Raw genomic sequence first — 25,251 nt, forward strand, 5'->3', positions numbered from 1 at the left:
AATAACTTCTTGTTAGTTATTTGCTTGTGTGTCTTATGTGTATGGTTTCTTTTAAAATGTGTGCCTCACTTCCTCTTGCAAAAAATCTTAAAGTGGCTTGCAACAAATTCATTAAAAACAAAGAATTGTATCCCAAGGTGAGTTAGTATCCATGACTGAGGAACTAAGGAAAATCAATGGGATTTAGTTGTGATAAATTAAAATTAGGATGTAATTCATTAGCATCAAGCAATGAACAAGCAGCAAATAACAAAATCTATCAATAAGGGGATGTGACCCTATCAAAACAACAATGGCAGCAATTAATAAGTGAAAGGGGGAATTGCCCTATTTTGGCCACAGGACAGGTGATTGGCCAATTTCAAAGGCCTTTCTAAAAAGCCAGGTTTCTTTTCCAGGCATCTAAAGGCACTCATAGTTGGAGCCAGGCAAGTTCCTCTGGGGAAGTATTCCATAGAGTTGATGCCACTACTGAAAAGCCCTGCGGTGCATGGATCCAGGCTGCACCTCAGTTACTAAAAGAATATGGAGCAGAATTTCAGGTCTTGAGTGCATGGGGGGAAGTACATAAGGGAGAAGCTTGGTTTCTTTGGGAGGTACTTGTAAACAAGAGCCACTTTCTAAACTCCATCTTTGGCAGGTTTTCAGACTTACACTTCTCCATTAGCAGTCTACATTGTCTTGCAACAACTTTTGAAACCTGATGAACCACATTGCAGTGACAGAATTTGTAGGGTGGAGTGAGGAGTCTGTGTTAGGTACATTTCAAATAGAGCTCTGGATTGTAACTTGTGGCTTCTCTATTACATTGTGATGGCCTGGCATTAACCTGAATTTTACAGAGCAGTCGTTTATGGATATGATGTTAAGTCTCTCTGTACAGCTGCTGGTCTAGTTGTGCAGCTTGCACCTGGGAAGTAGAAGGCTTGGTGCTTATTTTGTGAACGTGGACACATTCATGAAGCTTGCTCAGACCTCATAAGCCAGGGCTTCAGACTGCCAGTCCCTTTCCTATTCATGTTGTTCGTGAAGACAGTTGGCAAGATAATTTCTGGCCCCTTTTCTACTGCAAGGCAAAAGGGTTTGATGCCCTGGATGGGACGTGCTGCCAGTGGCGTAGCTAACGGGGTGCAGGGGGTAGCAGTTGCAGCAGGCATCAAGCTTTAGGGGGGCAACAAACTGAGTTTGACAGTAGTGACCAAAATTGTGAAAGTCTTGGTATGTATGAATAATACCATCATGTTACATGAGATGTATTATGATACAGCATGGAACGAATAACTTTTTATTTACTTAATTAAATTTGATTTTTATCATGCAGGGGGCTATAAAATCTTCTTTGACCCTGGGTAGCAGATATATGCCTTAGCTATGCCACTGACTGGCGGGAGGCAGCAGAGCAAGTGTGGTGAGCTGCTGTGGGGAGAAGGCCAGTTCCTCCCAATTTTCACTTTTTAAAAAGCCTGGGTGTGATGTCACTTCCAGTTGTGACATCACTTCCGGGGCAACATTTTGAGCTTGGCACCAGGTGACACGATCATCAGCTACGCTACTGCGTGCTGCACATCTAGATGACAATTTTTGTTGTTATTGAGTCATTAAATTGTGCCTGACTCTTTGTGACCCCAAGGGCCACAGCATACCAGGCTCTCTGTCTACCACTAACTTCCAGAGTTTGTCCAAATTCATGTTCATTGCCTCCGTGACACTATCTGACCATCTCATCCTCTGCTGTTCCCTTCTCCTTTTGCCTTCAATTTTTCCCAGCATCAGGGTCTTTTCTAAGAGTCCTCATGAGATGACCAGAGTATTTAAGCTTCAGCTTCAGATGACAATTACTGTGCTAAATTTGATTACCATTCTGATATGGCTTTTAAGACCAGGATACTTGAGGATCCACTTCCTCCCATATAGGCTGGCTCACCCTCAAATTCTTCAGACAGAGCCCTTCTGTGTATGCTGGTGGAAGTCGTGAGGGCAGTGGCAAGACGTTAGGCCTTCTCTGCAGTGACACTATATTGTGGATCTCCCTCCATTGCGATTTAAGAACTGCTTCTCCATTAAGGTGTTACAGTGGAGTGTTTTTTGTTTCGGTTGGCATTTAGGTTGTAATTGGTTGGGTTTGTTATGACTGGGCGTCTTTTTGTTTTCATCACTACTTATTGTCACCTTTTATAAGTGCCATCTTTTATGAATGCCTTTTACTGCTGCTTTTATTGATTTACTGATTATTGCCACCTTTTGCTATTTTATTGCTGCTCTGCTGATTTTTCAGTCTAATCCTATGGTTTCCTCCCCTGCCGATGCAGCAACACCAAAATGACTACTGCTGCATCCTGCTGGGTGGGGGGGAGTCCCCCTGGGTAAGGGTGTATTGGAATTGCGGAAGAACTGGCGAGGAGGTAGATGTGGTGTCAGCAGTGGCCCCTTTAAGGATAAGACCTGGGCATCCAGCAGAGTGTGCTGCACAGCTGGAGCCACTGGAAGGTAATAAGGCCCTCAGGGATATAAGGAGCACCTGAGGCAGAAAGGGTTGGTGGGTGATAGGAATGCAGGTTGGAGGTAGGAGACTGACTGACTTGGTTTATGGAATTGGGAAAGACTGGATTGTGATTGGCTTTGGACTTTGATTTGGATACCCTGACGGATTGGACTGACCTACCTGGAACCTGACCATTGGACTGGAACTTGGCTTATTGGCAACTCTGATTGGACTGGCTTGCAAGGCCCAGTGGATTGGGATTTGGCAAAACAATTGGTACCAGGAGTGGGGTACAAGCCCAAGGCAAGTAGTATCCCCTTGTCTAACAAGAGAGCAAGCAAATGGATCTCTGGCAGATCTGGGAGGCCCTGGACCTTGCTATATGGAAAGCAAATGCTCCTGTCCTATTATGGAATGTCTGGGCTACTTTGAGCATTCTTTGGACCATTTTCCAGCTGGTGCAGTATATGGGTGGACTCATTAAATATGGCATCCTTTCCCTGAAAAGGCTCAGGGGGTCAGGTGGGGAGGATGTGGAAAAGAGAATTCTGAGGGAGGAAGTTGCCAAGTTAAAAGGGCTAATTTGCATTGAAAGAGAGAAGAATCTCACATATGTGAAGGCCTTTGCAAATGCCCAGAAAGATATAAAGGCTGCAGAGAGCCTGTATAAGGCACAGGCAGGACGCCTGGTTGAACTGAAGTGCCGGTCTGGACTAGAGATAAAGGGGTGGGGCTGCAGGAGCAGCAAAGAGGGCCTCTTTGACTCTTTTCAGACTGGTAGATTGGGAAGCACTGTGTTTGTGGCCAATTTGAAGTACAAAGTTGGCTGGAAGAAACTGAAGGATGTGTTCAGCATGGCCGGTGTGGTTGTCCATGCAGACATTTTTAAAGACAAAGATGGCAGAAGTCGAGGGATCGGCACTGTGACTTTTGAGCAAGTAATTGAAGCTGTCCAGGCCATCTCCATGTTCAATGGACAGTTGCTGTTTGGTAGACAGATGCAGGTGAAGATGGATGTACGAGCCTTACCAAACAGAAACTGCTCCCCTCCAAAGCAACCCCAGCAGCTTCCTCATGGACTTGGGGGCATTGGTATGGGGCTGGGACCAGGAGGGATACCTATTAATGCAAACCACTTGACCAAGGGCCTGGGGATAGGCAACTTGGGACCTGGAACAATGGGTATAGAAGGCTTGGATTTTAGGATGAATAAAATGGGAGGAATGGAAGGCCCTTTCCATGGCATGGAGAGTTTGGGCCATTATCCTCCTCGAATGGGGCTTGGCAGGATGAATAAAATGGGCTTTGCCACTGGAGGTGGGTTTGAAAGAGACTCCCCAAGAAATGGAATGGGAATGCTTCATAGTTTTGGGGATGCCCTAGAGAGAGAAACAGATGGAGGTGGAGGAGCCAGCATGCCTGCAATTAATAGGATGGCCTCTGGACTTAACTGCAGGACCACTGGAATTGATAAGCTCCCCTCTGGGATGGGGCATGATCTGGACAGATTGGGATCAGAGATGGATAGAATGGGACTTGACTATATGGGAGCTTCAGCAACCAGCATGGAAAAGATGAGGCAGACCAAGGGGTGGATGGCCCAAGAAAGAAATCAATGGACAATTGATAAAGGGGACCACTGTGACACCAAGGGGTGGAATGTATTGGAATTGCGGAAGAACTGGCGAGGAGGTAGATGTGGTGTCAGCAGTGGCCCCTTTAAGGATAAGACCTGGGCATCCAGCAGAGTGTGCTGCACAGCTGGAGCCACTGGAAGGTAATAAGGCCCTCAGGGATATAAGGAGCACCTGAGGCAGAAAGGGTTGGTGGGTGATAGGAATGCAGGTTGGAGGTAGGAGACTGACTGACTTGGTTTATGGAATTGGGAAAGACTGGATTGTGATTGGCTTTGGACTTTGATTTGGATACCCTGACGGATTGGACTGACCTACCTGGAACCTGACCATTGGACTGGAACTTGGCTTATTGGCAACTCTGATTGGACTGGCTTGCAAGGCCCAGTGGATTGGGATTTGGCAAAACAAAGGGAACATTTGTTTCCTTGCCTGGGGGTAAGCTTCCACAGCGCAAAGGGGCACGCTCAGACCTGCACTAGAAAAATCGCTGGAACAGGCCCACACAGACCCAGGCTGTGGGATTGGGTCCAGGAAGGAGGCTTGGATTCAGCAGTCATTGCTGCCACCAAACCCACCCCCTTCCCAGAGCCAATCCGCCCATTCCCCACCCCAGTTGCCTCCCCTTTGCATCTTTCCCCTCTCGCCGCCTCATTCCACCTGCCCCCGTTCTGTCTCCTCTGCCAACTTACCTGCCTCACTGGGCCCCGATGAGGCCAATGACATGCATGGCATGGCTGCAGCCTTTCAGCTAGCGCTCAGAAGCGCATGCCTCCACATGCTGTTGGATGTGTTTTGCAATTGCTGGTGGAACGCACCCAATAAGATTGGGCTGTTTTGCTGCTCACTGTTTATTGCTGCTTTTAATGGTTGTGTTGTTGTTGTGTGTGTTGGAAGCTGTTTTAATGTTTATTTTTACAATGTTTTATGATGGAGATTGTATTAGCCACTCCAGGTGCCCACAACTTGAGGGAAGGCAGGGTATAACCTCATTAAATATATAAATAGATAGATAATCAATCAATCAATCAATGAACACTGAAGGAAGAGGGTTGTAGTCATCTGTTAGTGGCTACTGCCTGTGGTTCATTAGGACAGGGGACTCCCAACCCCGGCCTGGGTGCCAGATGCAGTCCACGACAAGTCTCTATGCGGCCTGCGACAAGCCTCTGGCCCCCTGCAAGCTTCTGGCCCACTCAACTGAACATGACCAGATATGTGCACCAGACACATCTGGAGGGTGTTCTGAGGGCTGGGGGGGCCACACACCTCCCCTCAGAAAGCCTTTGAAAGGTCTAAAAACATCGCTTCCTGGTTTTCCTGAAAAACCAGAAGTGACATTTTTGGCTATCTGAAGGGCTTAGGTTTTCTGAGGCTTTCAGATGTATTTATTTAAATTTTATATTTAAAATTTATTTATTTTTCCAGCCCTCGACACCATGCCAGATATCTGATGTGGCCCTCTGCCCTAAAAGTTTAGAGACCCCTACATCAGGAGATTCAGTACTGGTAAGGGAGCAAATGAGGTTCAGAGACAGTACAATAATGTCCAGCAGAGCTCAGTCAGAAGTCTAGGCAGCTTGCACATATTCCTATGCATTACTGTGAGCAATCTCCATTGAAATGAATAGGAACTTTGGAAAAGAGCACAGCCCATGCTTTAGTAGTTTCCTTTTCAAAACCGTCTTTTAGTAGTTTCCTTTTCAAAACAGTTGACACACTGTTTCTGATGTTCTGAAAGAATCCACCAGTTGGCTTTGCAGTTCTTATAACACATGAAAATGTCTCTGAACATAGTGACGGTAAGCAGCACACACAAGTCATATATATAGTTTCTGTGGTCTTCTGGAGCATGCATAAATGGCAGGTAAGATTTTTGAATTTGTTGTTGTCGTTTGATCATCTTTCTTTCTTTCTTTCACTCTAGCCATCAGATGCTCTGATTTTGGGAAAGATAAAAAATGTTGACTGTGTGCTTCTAGCCAGGTATGTAAACTTCTCAGATAATATGGGCTCCTCCTATATTAGAAACTGTGTGTATGAGATGTTTTTCATAAAGGTATGAGACAAAGCCTTTAAACCTTCCAAAGGTGTGCAGAAGATTAAGTAAATCAGATATTTAAGCAGCTCCTTGATTAAAAGGGATGTATAATTGATAGGGTTGATTTTATCTCTTTATTTATACTTGTTTATTTTATTTTCATTTTTAAAATTTGTTTAATATATTTCCAAGGCCTTGAGTAAGGTAATGTTTGCAGTCTATTCATTACACTACAAAGAAATTAAGAATAAACTATTTCCTCCCTTAAGTATTTAAGACAGATAATTCAGAACTCTCTGAATGTATAAATAAAACAAGACTGCACATATAAAACAAGATAAGATTCCCCCAACCCAAAACACAGAAAACCTAATATTAAGGACTTTTGCACCTCGTGTCCTGAACCTAGAACCTAACCTAGAAAATTGCCTGGGGACTGGATGTAGTTAGACCTTATAGCTTGAGAAGCAGAACTGTAGCTTAGTGGCAGAGCACCCACTTTGTATGCAGAATGTCCTTGGTTCAATCCCTGGAATCTCCAGTCTGACTTGGAAAGACCTTTTCCAGAAACCCTGGAGAGCCATTGCCAGTAAGTGTAGATAATACTGAATGAGATGAACCAATGGTCTGACTCAGGATAAGGTGGCTTCCTGTGTTACCCTGTTCAGATGCTCAGGTAAATAGTATGGTCAACATTTGTTCCTAAGATCTGCAGGCAGTCAGAAGCCTCTGGATTGGGCAAGCCAGTTTTTGACATGCCTGACCTTGTTAAGCAATACTCTCTGCCTGCCATACATAGCTCCAGCAGCAGCTAGGGAACACACCATCTGGGCCTAGACTGTGGTATTGTTTTCTGATACTGAGCTCTCTGCTCAACACTTGCATGATCCAACTGCATAAAGAGGTTATAGAATATTGGAAAACATAATCTGGCATGTCCATTCTGAGCAACTTATCAGTGTGTCTGCATTCTGAGATCACTAGCTTTCCCTCCACCTTTGTCTCTGTAGGCATGGGAGACATCATTCTATTATGCCGACAAATATAAATTACCGGGCTAATATATGGGCACTGAAGGAAGAGGGGTGCAGTCATCTGTTGGCAACTACGGCCTGTGGTTCTTTAAGAGAAGAGATTCAACCTGGAGACATTGTTATGATTGACCAATTCATAGACCGGTAAGGAGAGAATCTGGTTCAAAGATAGCAGAGTTCAATCTCTCTAGATCTTAGACTAAGTTAGATCTTGTACTGATGAAAGTTCTCAAAGCGTTCTTACTTTGGATATCTGTAGGGTGACATTCCAGTTTCTTTCCCACCTTCAGCATCTAACTGAGTTGCACCATTAAATTGGGATTCACAAATGTGTTTGCCAGTGGCGACAAGCCCTGCCCTTTGCTTTAGACTAGAAAATGATGGGGGGTGTTCTAGACCTCACCCAAGCTCTGAAGAGGCTCAGAAAGCAGGAGATGTCTCACTATTTTCCTATCTTTTCCAAACTCCATGGGAGGTCAGTAAGATCCCCTGACTTTCTTCTGAACTGGAGAAGGATAGGGGATCTCTCTGACTTGGTGCTGAAACTCAGAGACCCTGTCGCTGCTGGTTGAGACAGGAAGGGCTGGTTGTGTGCCCAATGCTTTTTGCTTCCAGAAGTCCCTGCCTTTAGACCCTGATTTGTTTTTGTTTTTAATGTTGTTTTTTGTCTGTTTGTTTTTTTGCTTTGGCTTTCAAATTCCCTGTCTTTTTCCACTGTAATTATTATGGATGAAACAACTGAGTAGAAGTGTGCCTGGATTACAGTTGGGCAAATCAAAAATAAAAGACACAGTTCTTTTTTGCAATTTTCACACTTTTGCAATTTTCTAAAGCTATAAAGGAATATATCTCTTCCCCTCTTGCATGCAAACCACCCCCACTTTCTCTTGCCAAGCATATGTAGTGCACAGGAAGGGAAGGGTTTCTGTGACTTTTCTCAGAAAATTCCATTAATTGGTTTGACACAGCTGTAGCTGGAATGCCAACTCTGAGTCACAGTATGCAAACAGTATGTCTTCTTATTAATGATTGTGCATTGCCACCAGTTTCTAATATTGTGTGTTAATCTTGCTTTTTGCATGAAATTAGTTTCCAGCTAAGAGGGGTGCAATAGAAATAGAGATGGAAATAAAAAGCACACAGTATTGAGTGGTCAAAATTCATATTTGATCTTTAGAGATGAGGATGGTTTTTACGGTCAGAGAAACTGTAATTGAGGTTATGCACTTCTTATAAAATGAGCCACTCTGGTATGCAAGCTCAGTTCTGGGGGTCAGTCTATCACTCCCTAGCTAGATCCACTTTTTGTCCTTGCTCATGCTCAAGCCAACAGTGTGTCCTAGATGCTAGAGTGTGACCAAACTCCTAGAATCTTCTGTTCTACACTTTGTCCTGTCTCATCTGGAAGCCACACTACTAGTCTGCACTCTCAGCCTCTTCTACCAATTGTACTATTCCATGTAGTCTCATGTTTCCTGATTGCATTTCAAAAAATCTCACAACAGGGCAGAATCCATCCCTCTACAAAAAGCTTTGTCTATTAGAGAACTTGGAGGATTGGTTGGAGGATTAGAGAAATTGGAGGATTTAGCTTCTTCCAGTCACTTTCCTTAAACTCCATACATTTCTGGCTGCCTGGTTTGTATTTATAGCCAGATGTGGCAGTGTGGCATGTATCCATATTAATTAGACCCAAGTCACAAATGCCTTTTAGACACGGTTTCCTGTCCCTGAGATCTAGTGTCATTTTTAATATGTGCTGTGGAGACCAGAGGCCTAACTCCTGTACATATATGTTCTAGGGCGTATGAAACTTACCAGCGGCACAGGCATCCCCAATTATGATGGTATTTGTTCTTCCCTCCTGCTACTACTCCCCTCCCCTCCCGTGCCCCCATTGCTTGTCCTTCCTTTACTTAGGAAATGTCAGCAGAAACTAAGGAACTCTGAGACATACAGTTCTTTAAAGAGGGAACACACATAGGGACACACATGTCTCTGTTTCTTTCAGAACTACAAGTCCTAGGGTTTCTTGTATAAGCACACATATCCTCCCTGTTCTAGTGGAGAGCTTATATGGGGGGCTTCTGGATATCTAGATATGGGTGCCCTCTCTTCCCCCACATACTTTGGCCCTGACTGGAGTGGAATCATGTCCACTTAAACACATTCATACATTAGGAAAAACGTAAATAGACCAACATACTCTTACACTCTTTTTCTTCCAGTGCTGGTGCACAAATTGGAAACCAGCCCCTCCTCTATATAACTCTCTGCAGTTTTCCCTCCTGGTTTCATCATCTGTTCAGTGTTGCTATTATTGTCTCTGTGCTTTCCCTGTTTTAATTTGGTTTCTTGCTGGGTGCCTTATTTCCCTCCAGCAGAAGGGCTTCCACTGAACAGCATCATGTAAGAATTTGTGTATTACCTCGAAATAGATGTTAGTGCCACTTCAGAGCTCATCATAGCTCTGCTAATGTGAGTTGCTGTGTACATATCTACTTATGGTGTTTATTATATAGTTTCTAGGGACTAGTGGAGCAATTTTCTTTTTTTTCTTTTTCTTTTTTTTTTTAAATCTGGCAGTGTATGGATTACGTGCAGTGATTTTCCTGCAGTGCTTGCCTTGGAACTATCAAGCATGTTGTGCTTTCTGTTTCCCATTCAGTTGCCTCAGAAAGAGCTATTCTAGTTGTTTTCCCTGGGTGGCACTTAGAGAGACTCACGTGTTTGTCCCTTGGCTTGATAGTGGCCCCTGTGACAACCTGCAGATGATGGTGGTCTTTTTAAAATTTTCTCTCGAAAAGGTTGCATTCTCTAAAAGTGTGTTTCTTCCCTTCTTCTTCACAGGACATCCAAAAGGCATGTCACACTTTATGACGGGAACCATTCCTGCATGTCAGGAGTTTGCCACATTTGCATGGCAGAACCCTTCTGTGCCAAAACTAGAGAAGTGAGTAGATCTTTTTAATGAGGACAGTTTCAGCGGCCAGGATATAAATAGCCTGTCCATGAGCCGAAAGTACTTTCATGTTGGGGGTGGTGGAAATGGTTTATGCAGCACTGAATGAAACTATGGAGGGTCTTCTGATCTTTAGGACAGATGTATTGTGGAATGCACAAGGCTTGAGTGGAAAGGGGAAGCTGGAAAAGTGCCCATGCATATAAAGAACACCACATGTGGCCCTCTGCATGCCAGCCAATGGAGTTCGAAGCAACATTGCATTTATTTGAATTTTTGAAATTATATGTTGCTTATCCATAACAAAAGATGCTCAATACAGCGGACAATCAAAATGAAAACACTAAAAACTGTAAAGCAAAATTAACAAAAATTAAAACCTGATAAACAGATGCCACTGAATATCCAAAAGAGCCCATTGATCAGCTTATGGAAGAGAGTTGAATCAAGGAAGTTTTAACCACAAGGATGTTTAAAACAGGCAGTGTGAGAGCATGCAAAACATGCTAGGCCAAAACATCATATGCCTAGATTGTGAAACTCACTCCACCTGGATCACTCTACAATCTAGGCACCATTACTACATTGTCACCAACCAAGCCTCTGAAGGAGGTAGTATGTACCTTAGATACTTGCTTATAGTATGTAAAATTTTTGTCAAGTAATCAAGCTCCAATTATCACTTTGACTTATCTCTTATTGATCTTGGTCAATCAGAGGGCAGAGCCTTTCAACTCTGAAAAGTTTCTTGCTAAAGCAGGCTCATTTGTTTCTATAGTAACTTTGCTGGGAAATTCCAACCAAAGTTAACCTTTTATTCTCCTCCAGAGAATTTTGGAAACTTTGCTGCAGCCTTGTTCCCTTTTGCAAAGGCTTTGCATTTGGGAGGGGTCTGTTTTCTGAAAAACCAGGATGGGATCCTCCTTTCCATTTGAAACAAAGTCCCAGGCTACAATTCAGTGCACCATTACTTAAGAATAACACCCATGGAAAGCAGGTCTACTTCTGAGTAAGAAGGGTTGCAACTATATGCAGCTCATCTCTCTTCTGTGAACTGAATTGCACACTCTCAGTTATGTTATGGGTTGTATGTTGTATGTAGAGCTTTGGGCTTAAAGGTGGATTTGATTCATGGATCTCCTGCAGTGTTTCCCAACCTTTTTCACTTGTATATCCCTTGGCAGCCCATTTCCATTAATTGTACCCTTCTGTTATGCAGGATCAAAAGAGACCACTGACACCAAACTAAGTTTAAGGCTTTTATTAGGAGGAATGGAACCTGAACCAAACAAATGGAAAGACCTTATTTCAAATTCCCCCAATTGAGAGAGGACCTGAGGCAGGCAGGAGGCAGCAGGACTTGAGGCAGGCCAAGAGCTGGAGGCTTGATGGAAGTTCCCCTCTGGTTCTCAGCTCCAGCAAGAGGCTCTCTCTCCCAGGGCTCCTTCCAGCAGTTCTCTCAGCTTTCCCATGGAGTTCAGGGTTCAGCTCCTCTCTGCAGCTCTTCCCTGGTGGTCTCTCCAGCTTGCTCTTCCAGCTCCTTCTCTACAGAGCTTCCCTGGTGGTCTCCCCAGCTTGCTCTTCTAGCTCCTTCTCTGCAGAGCTTCCCTGGTGGTCTCTGAGCTCTCTTTGCTGGTGCAGCCCCTTTTATAGCCTCAGTTCCTCTGCCCACAGCAGCCTCTACCTTTCCTCCACTGGTACTGCAGCCTTCTCTCCTGCAGCAGTTTTCCATTTGGTCCTCCAACTCTCAAGGGCTTGTTACAAGGTACTCCGTTCACTTTCCTCAACAATGACCCCATTGGCTCAAACAAAACTTTATAATGATTGGCTCAGACAAACTCAGACTTTCTATTGGCTCATGAAAGGCACAGGCTACAATCCCCTCAGGCCAATTTACAGCAGTCAACTGAGCCCAAGTTTGGCACATATCACTTCCTATTAGCAAAATGTTGTAATTAATAATACAAGCCCTCATCTCCTCCATATGAAAGCCCAGACTTCATGTATTTATCACAGTGTTTTCTCTTTTTATCTGTTTGAAGAACAGAAGACTCTGCCTTTGCAATGTTTTGCACCAGAAGTGTGCTGAGAAATTCTGGGTGATTGATCACTTTCCATATTATGTTTCAGCTTTTTTACTGTGCTGGTTTTCAGTCACTGGTTCATACATGAATTGATGACCAAAAACTAGCTATTGGTGGGGCTTTCACAGCCAACTAGCTACCTCCCTTTCTGCCTTGCTGGCCCTGCAAGCCGTTCTGGAGCATGACCTGCATTATGCCATTCTTTTTCAAGTACCCCTAAAGGTCCTGTTGAGTGCCCCTGGAGGTACGTGAATCCCAGGTTGGGAACCACTGTTTTACTGGTATGCTGTTTACAGTGAACTTACTCTGATAGTGCTTACAAAAAGGTGGTGAAGACCAGAATTTAAAAAGAATAAAAATGTATCTTATGATACATTTGTAAATGTAAAAAGAATAAAAATGTATCTTATGATCTTCTACTATGTTTTTAATAAATTAGAGACTGTACAGTTCTTAGGTAACAATTACTGGCAGGTTATTTTTCAGGATCTGGCCTCGGGTAAAATCAGACAAAATCAGACACCCCCCTAAGTTTAAACCCCCGACATATCCAAGGGTCATAGAAAATTCCATATTTTTGGCTCGAACCTGCCCTCGACTTATCTGTGGGGTCGGCTTATGGGCGGTTGCCTGCAGTGCTTTTGCCCTGTGCTGGCTATGAGTACCCCCATTGCAGAGCTTCTTACCTTACCTTACTGGTGGAAGGGGACCCACAGCTGCCCGAACGGCCATAGGATGCAGTGGCAGCCATTTCGGCACTGCTACAGCCTTGGGCGCCAGGAAGCTCAGGACTGGACTACCCGTAAGTAAGTAAAGTATTTAGTGAGTCCTAAGTACTCAGGAACACATGTCTGTGACAAGTTGACTGCAGGAAATTTCATTGCTTCTTGACTGCCATGTAAAGTATGCAGCGAGCACTTGTAGTTGTAATGATGGTAGTTTTGCTTGCCAATTTATTGTTAGCTACAGGCATAATTAAAAAATTTTATGTAGTTTGGGATTGTGCTTTAGGGTTCAGCAGTGATGAACCTAATGCATTTGACACCTGGGCATTTGACACCGTTCTCACTGCTTCACCCTTGGCTACTTGAAGCCATGGATAAACCTGGCCTCTGCAATGAGGTTCGCCCCCCGCATGGAGGGTTGGGCTACCAGCCATTTAAACCAAAGGGTAGACCTTGCCTCTACATTGAAATACCAGATTGATGCCAGATTTACCCAGTTTTTGAAGCAATGGGCAGGCAACATGGCCACCCTCTTACTGCTGGCACCTAAGGCTGGCCCTTTCCTGCCCCACTTTGTCATGTCACTAATGTTCAGACACACCCATAGACACACCATCTCGGCTTTTTGCCTAGATTTATTTAATTTAATACAAATGTTGAGAGGTGACTTATTGTACATTGTAAATTCCTTCAACAGTAAAAGTCTTTGTTTCCTCTCTTACTAGGGGATGGTTTAAAAATGAGTGGAATGCATGTTTGAAGACTCTCCAAGGTGGTCAAAGCTGAAAGAGTGTTTCCAAAAAATTTCCCAACTATTTGTTTGACATTGCTTGTTTTTGAGTAATGTTTTTAATCTGTTGGTCAACCATTGGTTCCTGGCTGATTTTTGGTCTTTAAATTATGACTCACTTTCTGAGTGCATTACTTAATGCATTTCTAGAGTTTTTTTCCTCAGTCTTAAAATGCAAAATATGCCCTTATTGTAGATATCCACTGCAGTAACCAGGAAAAGAGGCACTTTTTAAAGTGATACTCCTCTTATATTTAGCAGGGGAAGAGTAACTATTCCTCTTTACCCCACCACAGTGTCTTTTCTAGTGGCTGTTTGCTGGGGTTCTTCTGTATCTTTTTATATTGTGAGCCCTTTTGGGAGACATTTAGTTACTTGATTTTCTCTGTAAACCACTTTGTGAGCTTTTTTGTTGAAAAGTGGTATATAAATACTGTTAATAATAATAGTATTGTGTAAATTGATGGCACCTGTATGATGAGAGAGGTATCGGTTGATTTATACAAGGGGAGGCCAAAAAGTTCTTACCCTCACCATGGTATAGGTGTGCTAGAGATCTGTAATTTTACACAATTATAGATGGGGATCTTTGTAATATACATGCCATTTTTTATAGTTACAAGTCCTGTTAAACCAGAGTTAGAACCGCAAGAATAGGAGAAGGTGTTATGCTGGACAAAATTGAGCATTGAGCCATGATACGGTTCCTCCATCTTCAAGGGACATCTGCGCAAACAATCCATGAATATATGTCAACTGTACATATATATGTCATATACATATATATGACAAGGAATGACCATCATATGAGACTGTCAAGTGATGGAAATGGGAATTCAAATATGATTGCACCAGTCTACAGGATGACCCAAGAGAGGGCTGTTGGCCTTGGCCACCACAGAACCAAGTGTGGTGACAACAATTGAGTAGCTAATGCTTGAAAACAGACTCGTGACTGTTAATTTCTTAGCGAAGGAGGTGAACATTAGTAGGGGATCAGTCTACAACATATCACATGACATCTTACACATGAGCAATGTGGTGGGTTCTCAGGTTGCTAACGCCTTTTCAAAAACAGCAACTCATGGAATGCACACATTTTGGACCTCTATCACAAGAAAGAGGAGGGCTTTTAAGACCAACTAGTGACCATGGATGAATGCTGGGTATACCTATATGACTCTGGACCCCCCAAAAATGAGCAAAACATGGAAACGTCCTGTCCACCTCCCCCCCTCAAAAAGGCTAAGCTGCAACGGTCAACCAGCAAGGTCATGTTGTCTGTGTTTTGGGACAACAAAGGTGTAATATTGACAGATAACTTACAAAAAGGGTCAATAATAACAGGGATGTACTACAGGAACTTGTTACAAAAGTTACAGGACGTTGTCAAAGGAAAAAGATGTGGTTTGCTGTCAAAAGGTGTGTTACTGCTAGCTGATAATGCACCTGCATGCCAAGCTGCAGAAACAGTCACTTTTGTGTGCATTTGGGCTATGAATCACTGCCCCATCTCATATATTCTCCTGACCTGGCACCTTCAGACTTCTTCCTGCTTCCAAATATGAAGAAACATTATGTTGGGTCTGTGACCGTAAATAAAGAATGATGATGATGAAGAAACATTTACAAGAAAGAAGTTTCCACAATGTTGAGAAGGTCATTACTGCTGTGAAGAGCTGATTGGCCTCAAAATCTGTGAACTTCTATGAAGATAGTATTACTGTTCCACAGCTGTGAGAAGTATGTGGCCCTAGGAGGTGGATATGTAGAGGAGACAGTAGACCAAATTTCAGATCTCTAGCACATCCAGATCATGGTGAGGGTAAGAACTTTTTGGCTTCCTTGATAGATGGGGCTTAAATGACTTCCTGTAATGATTAGTAAATTGGTCACTCCTGCTGTTTGCAGGCCCAGCCCAAGCCAAATCAGTGCCCCCCTTTTTGCGCCTGCATGTGCTCCAGCATCACCACCTTCCACTTCTAGGATCTTTCCCACCCAGCCAGGTCAGAAGAAGCAGTAGGCAGCTACAAAGGAGACAAGAGTGGAAGGTTGCAGTGCTAGAAGCAGAGTGATCAGGATCACAGCAATGACTGGCAGCCTAATCCTGAACTGCCTGGGGCGCCCAGGCTCGGCGGCACATTTGTCCCCTTCCCCCGAGTAAGGTAAGCAGCCCCGCAATGGGGCTACTCACTTTACCGTAGACCAAAAGGTCGGCAGTAAGGTAAAGGCACTTGTGTAGGGCGTGCAGCCCTGCACTAGCGCCTTGGATCCTGCAGAGTGCAGCTCTGTGGACCCTCCTGCCTCCCTCCCCCGACACACCTCCCGCCCGCCCCCTGGCATGCCTCCCTCCGCCCTCTCTCTGCCCCCATCAGTCTCCCCCCTCTCCGGAACACCTCCTCCCCGCCCCCGTCCACACCCTCGCCTCCTGTTCTGCAGCTCAGCGGTCCAGGAGACCGCGGAGCCGCGGAAGCTGGGTGACCGCCCTGCGCTAACCAGGTACTGGCCGGCGGTAGGCTAGCACTGGCAGGGAGCCCAGCGGTGAGCCCCTCAATCATGCCTTACAGCACGTTTGCAACTGTGATCAGCGGCATGGCTCCGTGCGCGCCAACCACAGGATTGGGCTCCAAGTTCTCAGCCAGCTCTGCCACTCTGAGGTGGTTGTGCTGAAGGAGGAGGTGGGCTACAATCCTAAACTCACTCACTGGGATGTAAATCCTATTGAAGACCTCCTGAGTAAATATGCTTAGGGTTGCTTAGGGTTGCACTGTTGATTGCTTTCCAAAGATTGCAAATGAGAAGTGAATGGAGCACCCACGCAGGCAGCAGCCTGGGGGAGATGGCAGGTGAGCACGGGGTACTTCCCAGCAGCTTAGCACTTTCCCTAGCTCACAGCTTGAAGCAGTTATGGCAGCTGGCTTCATGAATGGGCCAGCCCTATCTGTCATTTTTTTTTCCCCTTTCAGGTTCTCATGGATGTTGCACAGAAGCTGGGGATCAAGTGCCACTCAAAGGGAACCATGATCACAATCGAGGGACCACGTTTTAGTTCCCGTGCAGAAAGCCTGATGTTTCGTAGCTGGGGGGCAGATGTTATCAACATGACTACTGTCCCTGAAGTGATTCTTGCCAAGGAAGCTGGAATCTGCTATGCTAGTATAGCGATGGCCACAGACTATGACTGTTGGAAAGAACACGAAGAAACAGTGAGTGAAAATTCCCATTTTGGGGACGGGGTGACACTTTTAGACTGCATTTAGAGATTGTTTATACATATGCATACTCTTCAAGGGTCCTTGAACAGGTAGAGAAGCAAGTGTATTTTTGTCATACAGGCATCCCCCTGTATCCGAAGATCCAGTATCCATGGTTTCACTTATCTGTGGATCCACAAATAAGCAATGGAAACACAGGGGTTTCTGGCTTAACAAGGAACATTTTTGCTGAACTGAAGAACAGAGCATGCAGGCACCCAGCCTGCATGCTAGAGGGAGACTAACTGAATGTTAACAGGAAGCAAGAACTGTTCTGCTTCCTGTTAGCATTCTGTTAGTCTCCTCTCTGAAGCATTCAGACTGGGTACCTGCGCATCCTATTTTCAGTTCAGCAAGAATTTTTCTCCCACACTTCCATAACTGATAGACAAAAACAAAAAAAAGAACAAAAAAAGTAATGGGTACAGGGGCGCTATTTATATAGATTTCCCCTGTATCCGTGGGGAGGGGGCAGAATGGAATTCCTGTGGATACAGGGAGTGGAACCTGTATTTTCGCACACAGCAAGTGAGTGGTGATGCCTGAGCAATCCCATCTAAACCACATGTTGATAATTTTAGAAGGCCAAAGTCTGTTTTCCTTAGCTGTGATCTGTTAGGATGCTGTAGAGGACAAGGTTCTGTGGGCTAAGACTTACTAGAAAGGTCCCAGTTCAGATCTCACTTTTGCCTTGAACCAGCAGTGGCCTTAGGCTACTGCTCTCATTGCCAGACCCACATTGCAGATGATGCTATCTTAACCTTGCAGGGTTGTTGTAAGGATTATCGAGATAATGGGTTGGGACTGGTTTTGCATGGTAGCTCTCTTTGGCTTGGGGTTCCTTTGGTGAATGGAAAGAAAACACATTTCTCCTTTCATACCCAAAAGGAGTTCCAAGCCAAGTGTGAAAGGTTGAGATCCAAACCACTGAATATGAAACCCCAAATGTATCATACATAAATAGCAGTCCTTCTAGGAAATATGATCCACAGTTAAAAGAAGCTAGAATGTAATTTATAATGTATTGTCAGCTAAGCCGCACAGGGTAGCTGTGATGATCCAGAATCCAAATATAGCCTTTGTCCACGGGAGAAGCTTGTGCAGATGCTTTGGAGAGGTTCCTAGAAATTAAACCACAATGAGTCACATCCCAGGAATGATATTCATATGTGGAGCGCAGCTGTATAATAGAAATTATGATTTGTTCCTTGACCACTGTGGTTCAAGCGTGGAAAAAAAAAATAAAGCATTTTTACCAAAAGCTAACCAAACTCCTCTTTCTGGAGTCAAAAGATGATTGCTACATCTGACAAAGAGCCCAATCCTATTCTCAAACCCCTTGCCAATGCAATGGCGCCAAAATGGCTACTGCTGCATCCTGCAGTGGAGGGCGGCAATTGCAGAGGTTTCCTCTGGGTAAGGGAACAATCGGTCTTCTCTGGGCAAGGGAACAAGGAAAACAAGCCTCTGTTGCATGGGGGGGGGGGGTTCACAATAAATAAGCAATTGTTCTTATTACTTTTTGAGTTTCACCCCCCCCCCTTTTATTTGTGGAGAGGAGGAGATCCAGGTACCTTGTGCTTGACACACGCTTCGCCCAAAAGCCACCAACCCTGCTCAAAAGATATCACCATTTACCCTACTCCCTTTGGGCTACCCCTGCGGTCTTTACACAGGCACCTGGATCGGGTTCCTCCTCTCCTGCAAAATGCTGCTGTACCGAGGAAGCAGAAACTTTTTCCTTGTCTAAATGTTCTTAAAGGGACTTTTATTTTAGCAACTCTAGCAGCCAAAGAGAGTGACTGGTCTCAGCCAATCGCTTCTCAGCAGAGTTGCTGGGGATGGGTCTTTAAACTTTTGAGCTGGGCACGGCTTGTGACATTGGTGGCGGACCCCCATGAGGGGGTGAAGAGTGGCAGCAGCAGGGGGGGAAGGGAGCCACTGTGCTTGAGGAAAGCACAGCCTAGCTTTACGTGTGTCCGTCCAGCAGGAACCAAGGCGGATGTTCTGTGAGGTGCTGGGCTTTGGTGGGGATGCAGGATCAAGGGAGGGGGCTCAGTGTGATCTGGAAATAGCTTCCTGGGAGCACAGTAGACTGCCCTGCCACCCTCCAGCTTGCCTTGTGAGGTATGGGAAGTTTTTTCGTGTTTCCCCCTTGTTTGCCTGTTTTTAAAGGAACATTTATGTCACTTCTGGAAAAAAACGTCATTTTCAGTTCTGACTTGGTCAGCTGTGGATTTTTGCAACAAGGCACGACATTTAGTAATAATGCAACAAACCAGCATCCAAAGGAACATGACAGTAGGAAAAGAGAGAGGAAACAGTCGTACTGTAGCCATCCTACAAACCACCTGATAAACCCAGGGGTATTTCTGGAATCTGCTGCTTTGTCATCATATAAATTAATGAGAAATAAGAACAGCCCCCACTGGATCAGGCCATAGGCCCATCTAGTCCAGCTTCCTGCATCTCACAGCGGCCCACCAAATGCCCCAGGGAGCATATCAGATAACAAGAGACCTGCATCTTGGTGCCCTCCCTTGCATCTGACATAGCCCATTTCTAAAATCAGGAGGTTGCACATACACATCATGGCTTGTAACCCGTAATGGATTTTTCATCCAGAAACTTGTCCAATCCCCTTTTAAAGGTGTCCAGGCCAGATGCCGTCACCACATCCTGCGGCAAGGAGTTCCACAGACCTACCACACGCTGAGTAAAGAAATATTTTCTTTTGTCTGTCCTAACTCTCCCAACACTCAATTTTAGTGGATGTCCCCTGGTTCTGGTGTTATGTGAGAGTGTAAAGAGCATCTCTTTATCCACTTTATCCTTCCCATGCATAATTTTGTATGTCTCAATCATGTCCCCCCTCAGGCGTTTCTTTTCTAGTCTGAAGAGGCCCAAATGCCATAAGAACATAAGAACAGCCCCACTGGATCAGGCCATAGGCCCATCTAGTCCAGCTTCCTGTATCTCACAGCGGCCCACCAAATGCCCCAGGGAGCACACCAGATAACAAGAGACCTCATCCTGGTGCTCTCCCCTACATCTGGCATTCTGACTTAACCCATTCCTAAAATCAGGAGGTTGCGCATACACATCATGGCTTGTACCCCATAATGGATTTCTCCTCCAGAAACTCATCCAATCCCCTTTTAAAGGCGTCTAGGCTAGACGCCAGCACCACATCCTGTGGCAAGGAGTTCCACAGACCGACCACGCGCTGAGTAAAGAAATATTTTCTTTTGTCTGTCCTAACCCGCCCAACACTCAATTTGAGTGGATGTCCCCTGGTTCTGGTATTATGTGAGAGTGTAAAGAGCATCTCCCTATCCACTCTGTCCATCCCCTGCATAATTTTGTATGTCTCAATCATGTCCCCCCTCAAGCGTCTCTTTTCTAGGCTGAAGAGGCCCAAACGCCGTAGCCTTTCCTCATAAGGAAGGTGCCCCAGCCCCGTAATCATCTTAGTTGCTCTCTTTTGCACCTTTTCCATTTCCACTATGTCTTTTTTGAGATGCGGCGACCAGAACTGGACACAATACTCCAGGTGTGGCCTTACCATCGATTTGTACAACGGCATTATAATACTAACCGTTTTGTTCTCAATACCCTTCCTAATGATCCCAAGCATAGAATTGGCCTTCTTCACTGCCGCTGCACATTGGGTCGACAATTTCATCGACCTGTCCACCACCACCCCAAGATTTCTCTCCTGATCTGTCACAGACAGCTCAGAACCCATCAGCCTATATCTAAAGTTTTGATTTTTTGCCCCAATGTGCATGACTTTACACTTACTGACATTGAAGCGCATCTGCCATTTTGCTGCCCATTCTGCCAGTCTGGAGAGATCCTTCTGGAGCTCCTCACAATCACTTCTGGTCTTCACCACTCGGAAAAGTTTGGTGTCGTCTGCAAACTTAGCCACTTCACTGCTCAACCCTGTCTCCAGGTCATTTATGAAGAGGTTGAAAAGCACCGGTCCCAGGACAGATCCTTGGGGCACACCGCTTTTCACCTCTCTCCATTGTGAAAATTGCCCATTGACACCCACTCTCTGCTTCCTGGCCTCCAACCAGTTCTCAATCCACGAGAGGACCTGTCCTCTAATTCCCTGACTGTGGAGTTTTTTCAGTAGCCTTTGGTGAGGGACCGTGTCAAATGCCTTCTGAAAGTCCAGATATATAATGTCCACGGGTTCTCCCGCATCCACATGCCTGTTGACCTTTTCAAAGAATTCTATAAGGTTTGTGAGGCAAGACTTACCCTTACAGAAGCCATGCTGACTCTCCCTCAGCAAGGCCTGTTCGTCTATGTGTTTTGAGATCCTATCTTTGATGAGGCATTCCACCATCTTACCCGGTATGGATGTTAGGCTGACCGGCCTATAGTTTCCCGGGTCCCCCCTCTTTCCCTTTTTAAAAATAGGCGTGACATTTGCTATCCTCCAATCTTCTGGCACTGTGGCCGTTTTGAGGGACAAGTTGCATACCTTAGTCAAGAGATCTGCAACTTCATTCTTCAATTCCTTAATAACCCTTGGGTGTATGCCATCAGGGCCCAGTGACTTATTGATCTTTAATTTATCAATGAGGTCTGAAACATCTTCTCTTTTAACCTCTATCTGACTTAACTCCTCGGTTAGGAGGGGCCGTTCGGGCAGCGGTATCTGCCCGAGGTCTTCTGCCGTGAAGACAGATGCAAAGAACTCATTTAATTTCTCTGCCATCTCTAAGTCTCCTTTTATCTCCCCTTTCCCTCCCTCACCATCCAGAGGGCCAACCGCTTCTCTGGCGGGTTTCCTGCTTCTAACATATTTGAAGAAGCTTTTATTATTCCCCTTAATGTTGCTGGCCATGCGTTCCTCATAGTCTCGCTTGGCCTCCCCTATCACCTTCTTACATTTCTTTTGCCACAGTTTATGTTCCTTTTTATTCTCTTCATTAGGGCAAGACTTCCATTTACGGAAGGAAGCTTCCTTGCCCTTCACAGCCTCTCTAACTTGGCTGGTTAGCCATGCGGGCACTCTCCTGGATTTAGTGGAACCCTTCTTTCTTTGCGGTATACACCTCTGCTGGGCCTCTATTACTGTTGTTTTAAGCAGCCTCCATGCACTCTGGAGAGACTGGACTCTTTTTACCCTCCCTTTCAACCTCCTTCTAACCAGCCCCCTCATTTGAGGGAAGTCCGCCCGTCGGAAGTCAAGGGTTTTTGTTAGAGATTTGCCTGGTATTCTTCCCCCAACGTGCACGTCAAAACAGATCGCAGCATGATCACTGTTCCCCAATGGCTCAGTAACGTTTACATCTCTAACCAGGTCCTGCGTACCGCACAAAATTAAATCCAGAGTCACCTGTCCTCTGGTGGGCTCCGTGACTAGCTGATCTAAGCCACAGTCATTTAGCACGTCAAGAAATCCCGTCAAGAAAACGTCAAGAAAACGTCAAGAAAACGTCAAGAAAATCCCGTCAAGAAAACGTCAAGAAATGCCGTAGCCTTTCCTCATAAGGAAGGTGCCCTAGCCCAGTAATCATCTTAGTCGCTCTCTTTTGCACCTTTTCCATTTCCACTATTTCTTTTTTGAGATGTGGCGACCAGAACTGGACACAGTACTTCAGGTGTGGCTTTACCATCGATTTGTACAACAGCATTATAACATTAGCTGTTTTGTTCTCAATACCTTTTCTAATGATCCCAAGAATAGAATTGGCCTTCTTTACTGCCGCCACACATTGGGTCGACGCTTTCATCGACCTGTCCACCACCACCCCAAGATCTCTCTCCTGATCTGTCACAGACAGCTCAGAACCCATTAGCCTATACATGAAGTTTTGATTTTTTGCCCCACTGTGCATGACTTTACACTTACTTACATTGAAACGCATCTGCCATTTTGCTGCCCATTCTGCCAGTTTGGAGAGCTCCTTCTGGAGCTCTTCACAATCACTTCTGGTCTTCACCACGCGGAAAAGTTTGGTGTCGTCTGCAAACTTAGCCACCTCACTGCTCACCCCTGTCTCCAGGTCATTTATGAAGAGGTTGAAAAGCACCAGTCCCAGGACAGATCCTTGAGGCACACCAGTTTTCACCTTTCTCCATTATGAAAATTGCCCATTGACACCCACTCACTATTTCCTGATCTTCAACTAGTTCCCAATCCATGAGAGGGCCTACCCTCTAATTCCCTGACTGTAGAGTTTTTTCAGTAGCCTTTGGTGAGGGACCACGTTGAACGCCTTCTGAAAGTCCAGATATATAATGTCCACGGATTCTCCCGCATCCACATGCCTGTTGACCTTTTCAAAGAATTCTAAAAGGTTTGTGAAGCAAGACTTACCCTTACAGAAGCCATGCTGATTCTCCCTCAGCAAGGCTTGTTCATATATGTGTTTTGAGATTCTATCTTTGATGAGGCATTCCACCATCTTACCCGGTATTAGGCTGACCGGCCTATCGTTTCCCAGGTCTCCCCTCTTTCCCTTTTTAAAGATCGATGTGACATTTGCTATCCTCCAATCCTCTGGCACTGTGGCAGTTTTAAGGAACAAGTTGCATATTTTAGTCAAGAGATCAGCAACTTCATTCTTCAATTCCTTAATAACTCTTGGGTGGATTCCATCAGGGCCCGGTGACTTATTGATCTTTAATTTATCAATGAGGTCTGAAACTTTCAACCTCTATCTGACTTAATTTGGTCAGGAGGGGCCTTTCGGGCAGCAGTATCTGCCCAAGGTCTTCTGCCATGAAGACAGATGCAAAGAACTCATTTAATTTCTCTGCCATCTCTAAGTATCCTTTTATCTCCCCTTTCCCTCCCTCACCATCCAGAGGACCGCTTCTCTGGTGGATTTCCTGCTTCTAACATATTTGAAGAAGCTTTTATTATTCCCCTTAATGTTGCTGGCCGTGTGTTCCTAATAGTCTCGCTTGGCCTCCCATATCTCTTTCTTTCTTACACCTTCTTTCGTACAGGAGTTTTTAAATATCTGTAAATGTTGCTGAACATTTTCTGAATTAATTGTTGTATTTGACATATATTTTGCTGTTGTGGACAATACAGGATATCAGTAAGTCAGAGAGTTTTTTTATGCTAAGTGTCTTACATTGACTGTACAAGCCTTACGCCCAAATCCTAACCAACTTTCTAGCACTGACATAGCTGTGCCAATGGTGCAGGTGCTGCATCCTGCAGTTGAGTGGCAGTCATGGAGACCCCCTCAAGGAAAGGGAATATTTGCTCCCTTACCTCGGAGCTGCATTGCTCTTACTTTGGTGCTGGAAAGTTGGTTAGGATTGCTTAATTGTATTTTTAGGCTTTCCAGCGTTTGGCCCAAATGGTAATTTTGTGTGGTGGTTTCTGTACCATATATAGGCTTGACTGAAGGTTCCAGGGGGAGTGCATACAGTTCAACTTAGCTGTAGTGAATGCTCCAAAAATGGGAACCTATAACCGTGCAGAACATCACTTGGGAAATTGAAAATTATTCACATCCCCAAAACTCAACTACTAAAGTAAGACTTGTGTGTTTTAGGTGATGTTTATATATACATATAAAGTAAGGAATTTCTTTTTTCAAAATTCTAGCGTTTAAAAACCAAAGATCCGTCATTACAAGTGTTCTGTAATGACACTTGTCATTACAAATGTCATTCATTCATTCCTGTGAGGTCAGGCAATTCCAGATGAATCCTCTTCTAACTGAGATGACTTTAGCCTGATAGTTCTGTATTTCGTCATGAAGGAGTTTTATTATAATTGAAACTAGTGTGAATCTAGGGCTCTTTTTTTTCTTTTTAAGGCCGCTGTGATGCACTTCCTGTCATTTGATACTGTTGAGCATTTTGGAACTTTGCCCAGAATGGGTGGTCAGATTCCTCTTTTTTTCTGCAGGAAGTAGATGTAAGAATAACTGCATGCAGCACACTTGTCTAATGTTGCAGTTAAACTTAGCCGCCGCCACCACCCTAAATGGCTGTAGCTGTGGAAATGGAGATAACGTGAAATAGTTGACCTTCAAATGGTTTGCTTTGATGCAGGTTTAATGTCATCATCTACTTGGAGAAAACACTCCATATGGAAAGAGGGTCATTCTTGAATTCTGTCTAGGCACAAGCATTTTGCCTATTTGCATTTTTGAGACTATTCTAAATTTTAAGTTATTTGTCTCATAAAATGAAGTTGGTTTGCACAATAGATGTGAACCAAAGACAGACATTACAGTGTGTCAGTAACAGATGT

The 25,251-nt window shown here is 44.6% G+C and overlaps 1 protein-coding gene across 1 annotated transcript in view; it reads left to right on the forward strand.

Annotated features, from left to right (window-relative positions):
- Positions 1 to 25,251, forward strand: part of MTAP (methylthioadenosine phosphorylase) — a 39,864-nt gene that overhangs the window by 11,510 nt on the left and 3,103 nt on the right. The window contains exons 3-6 of the mRNA XM_066614418.1: positions 6,044 to 6,102; positions 7,168 to 7,335; positions 10,042 to 10,144; positions 16,719 to 16,958. Of these exons, the coding sequence (XP_066470515.1) occupies positions 6,044 to 6,102; positions 7,168 to 7,335; positions 10,042 to 10,144; positions 16,719 to 16,958 (570 nt within the window). The remainder of the gene's footprint in view (positions 1 to 6,043; positions 6,103 to 7,167; positions 7,336 to 10,041; positions 10,145 to 16,718; positions 16,959 to 25,251) is intronic.

Source organism: Tiliqua scincoides, chromosome 2 (assembly GCF_035046505.1).
Source record: "Tiliqua scincoides isolate rTilSci1 chromosome 2, rTilSci1.hap2, whole genome shotgun sequence".
NCBI classification, from domain to species: domain Eukaryota; kingdom Metazoa; phylum Chordata; class Lepidosauria; order Squamata; family Scincidae; genus Tiliqua; species Tiliqua scincoides.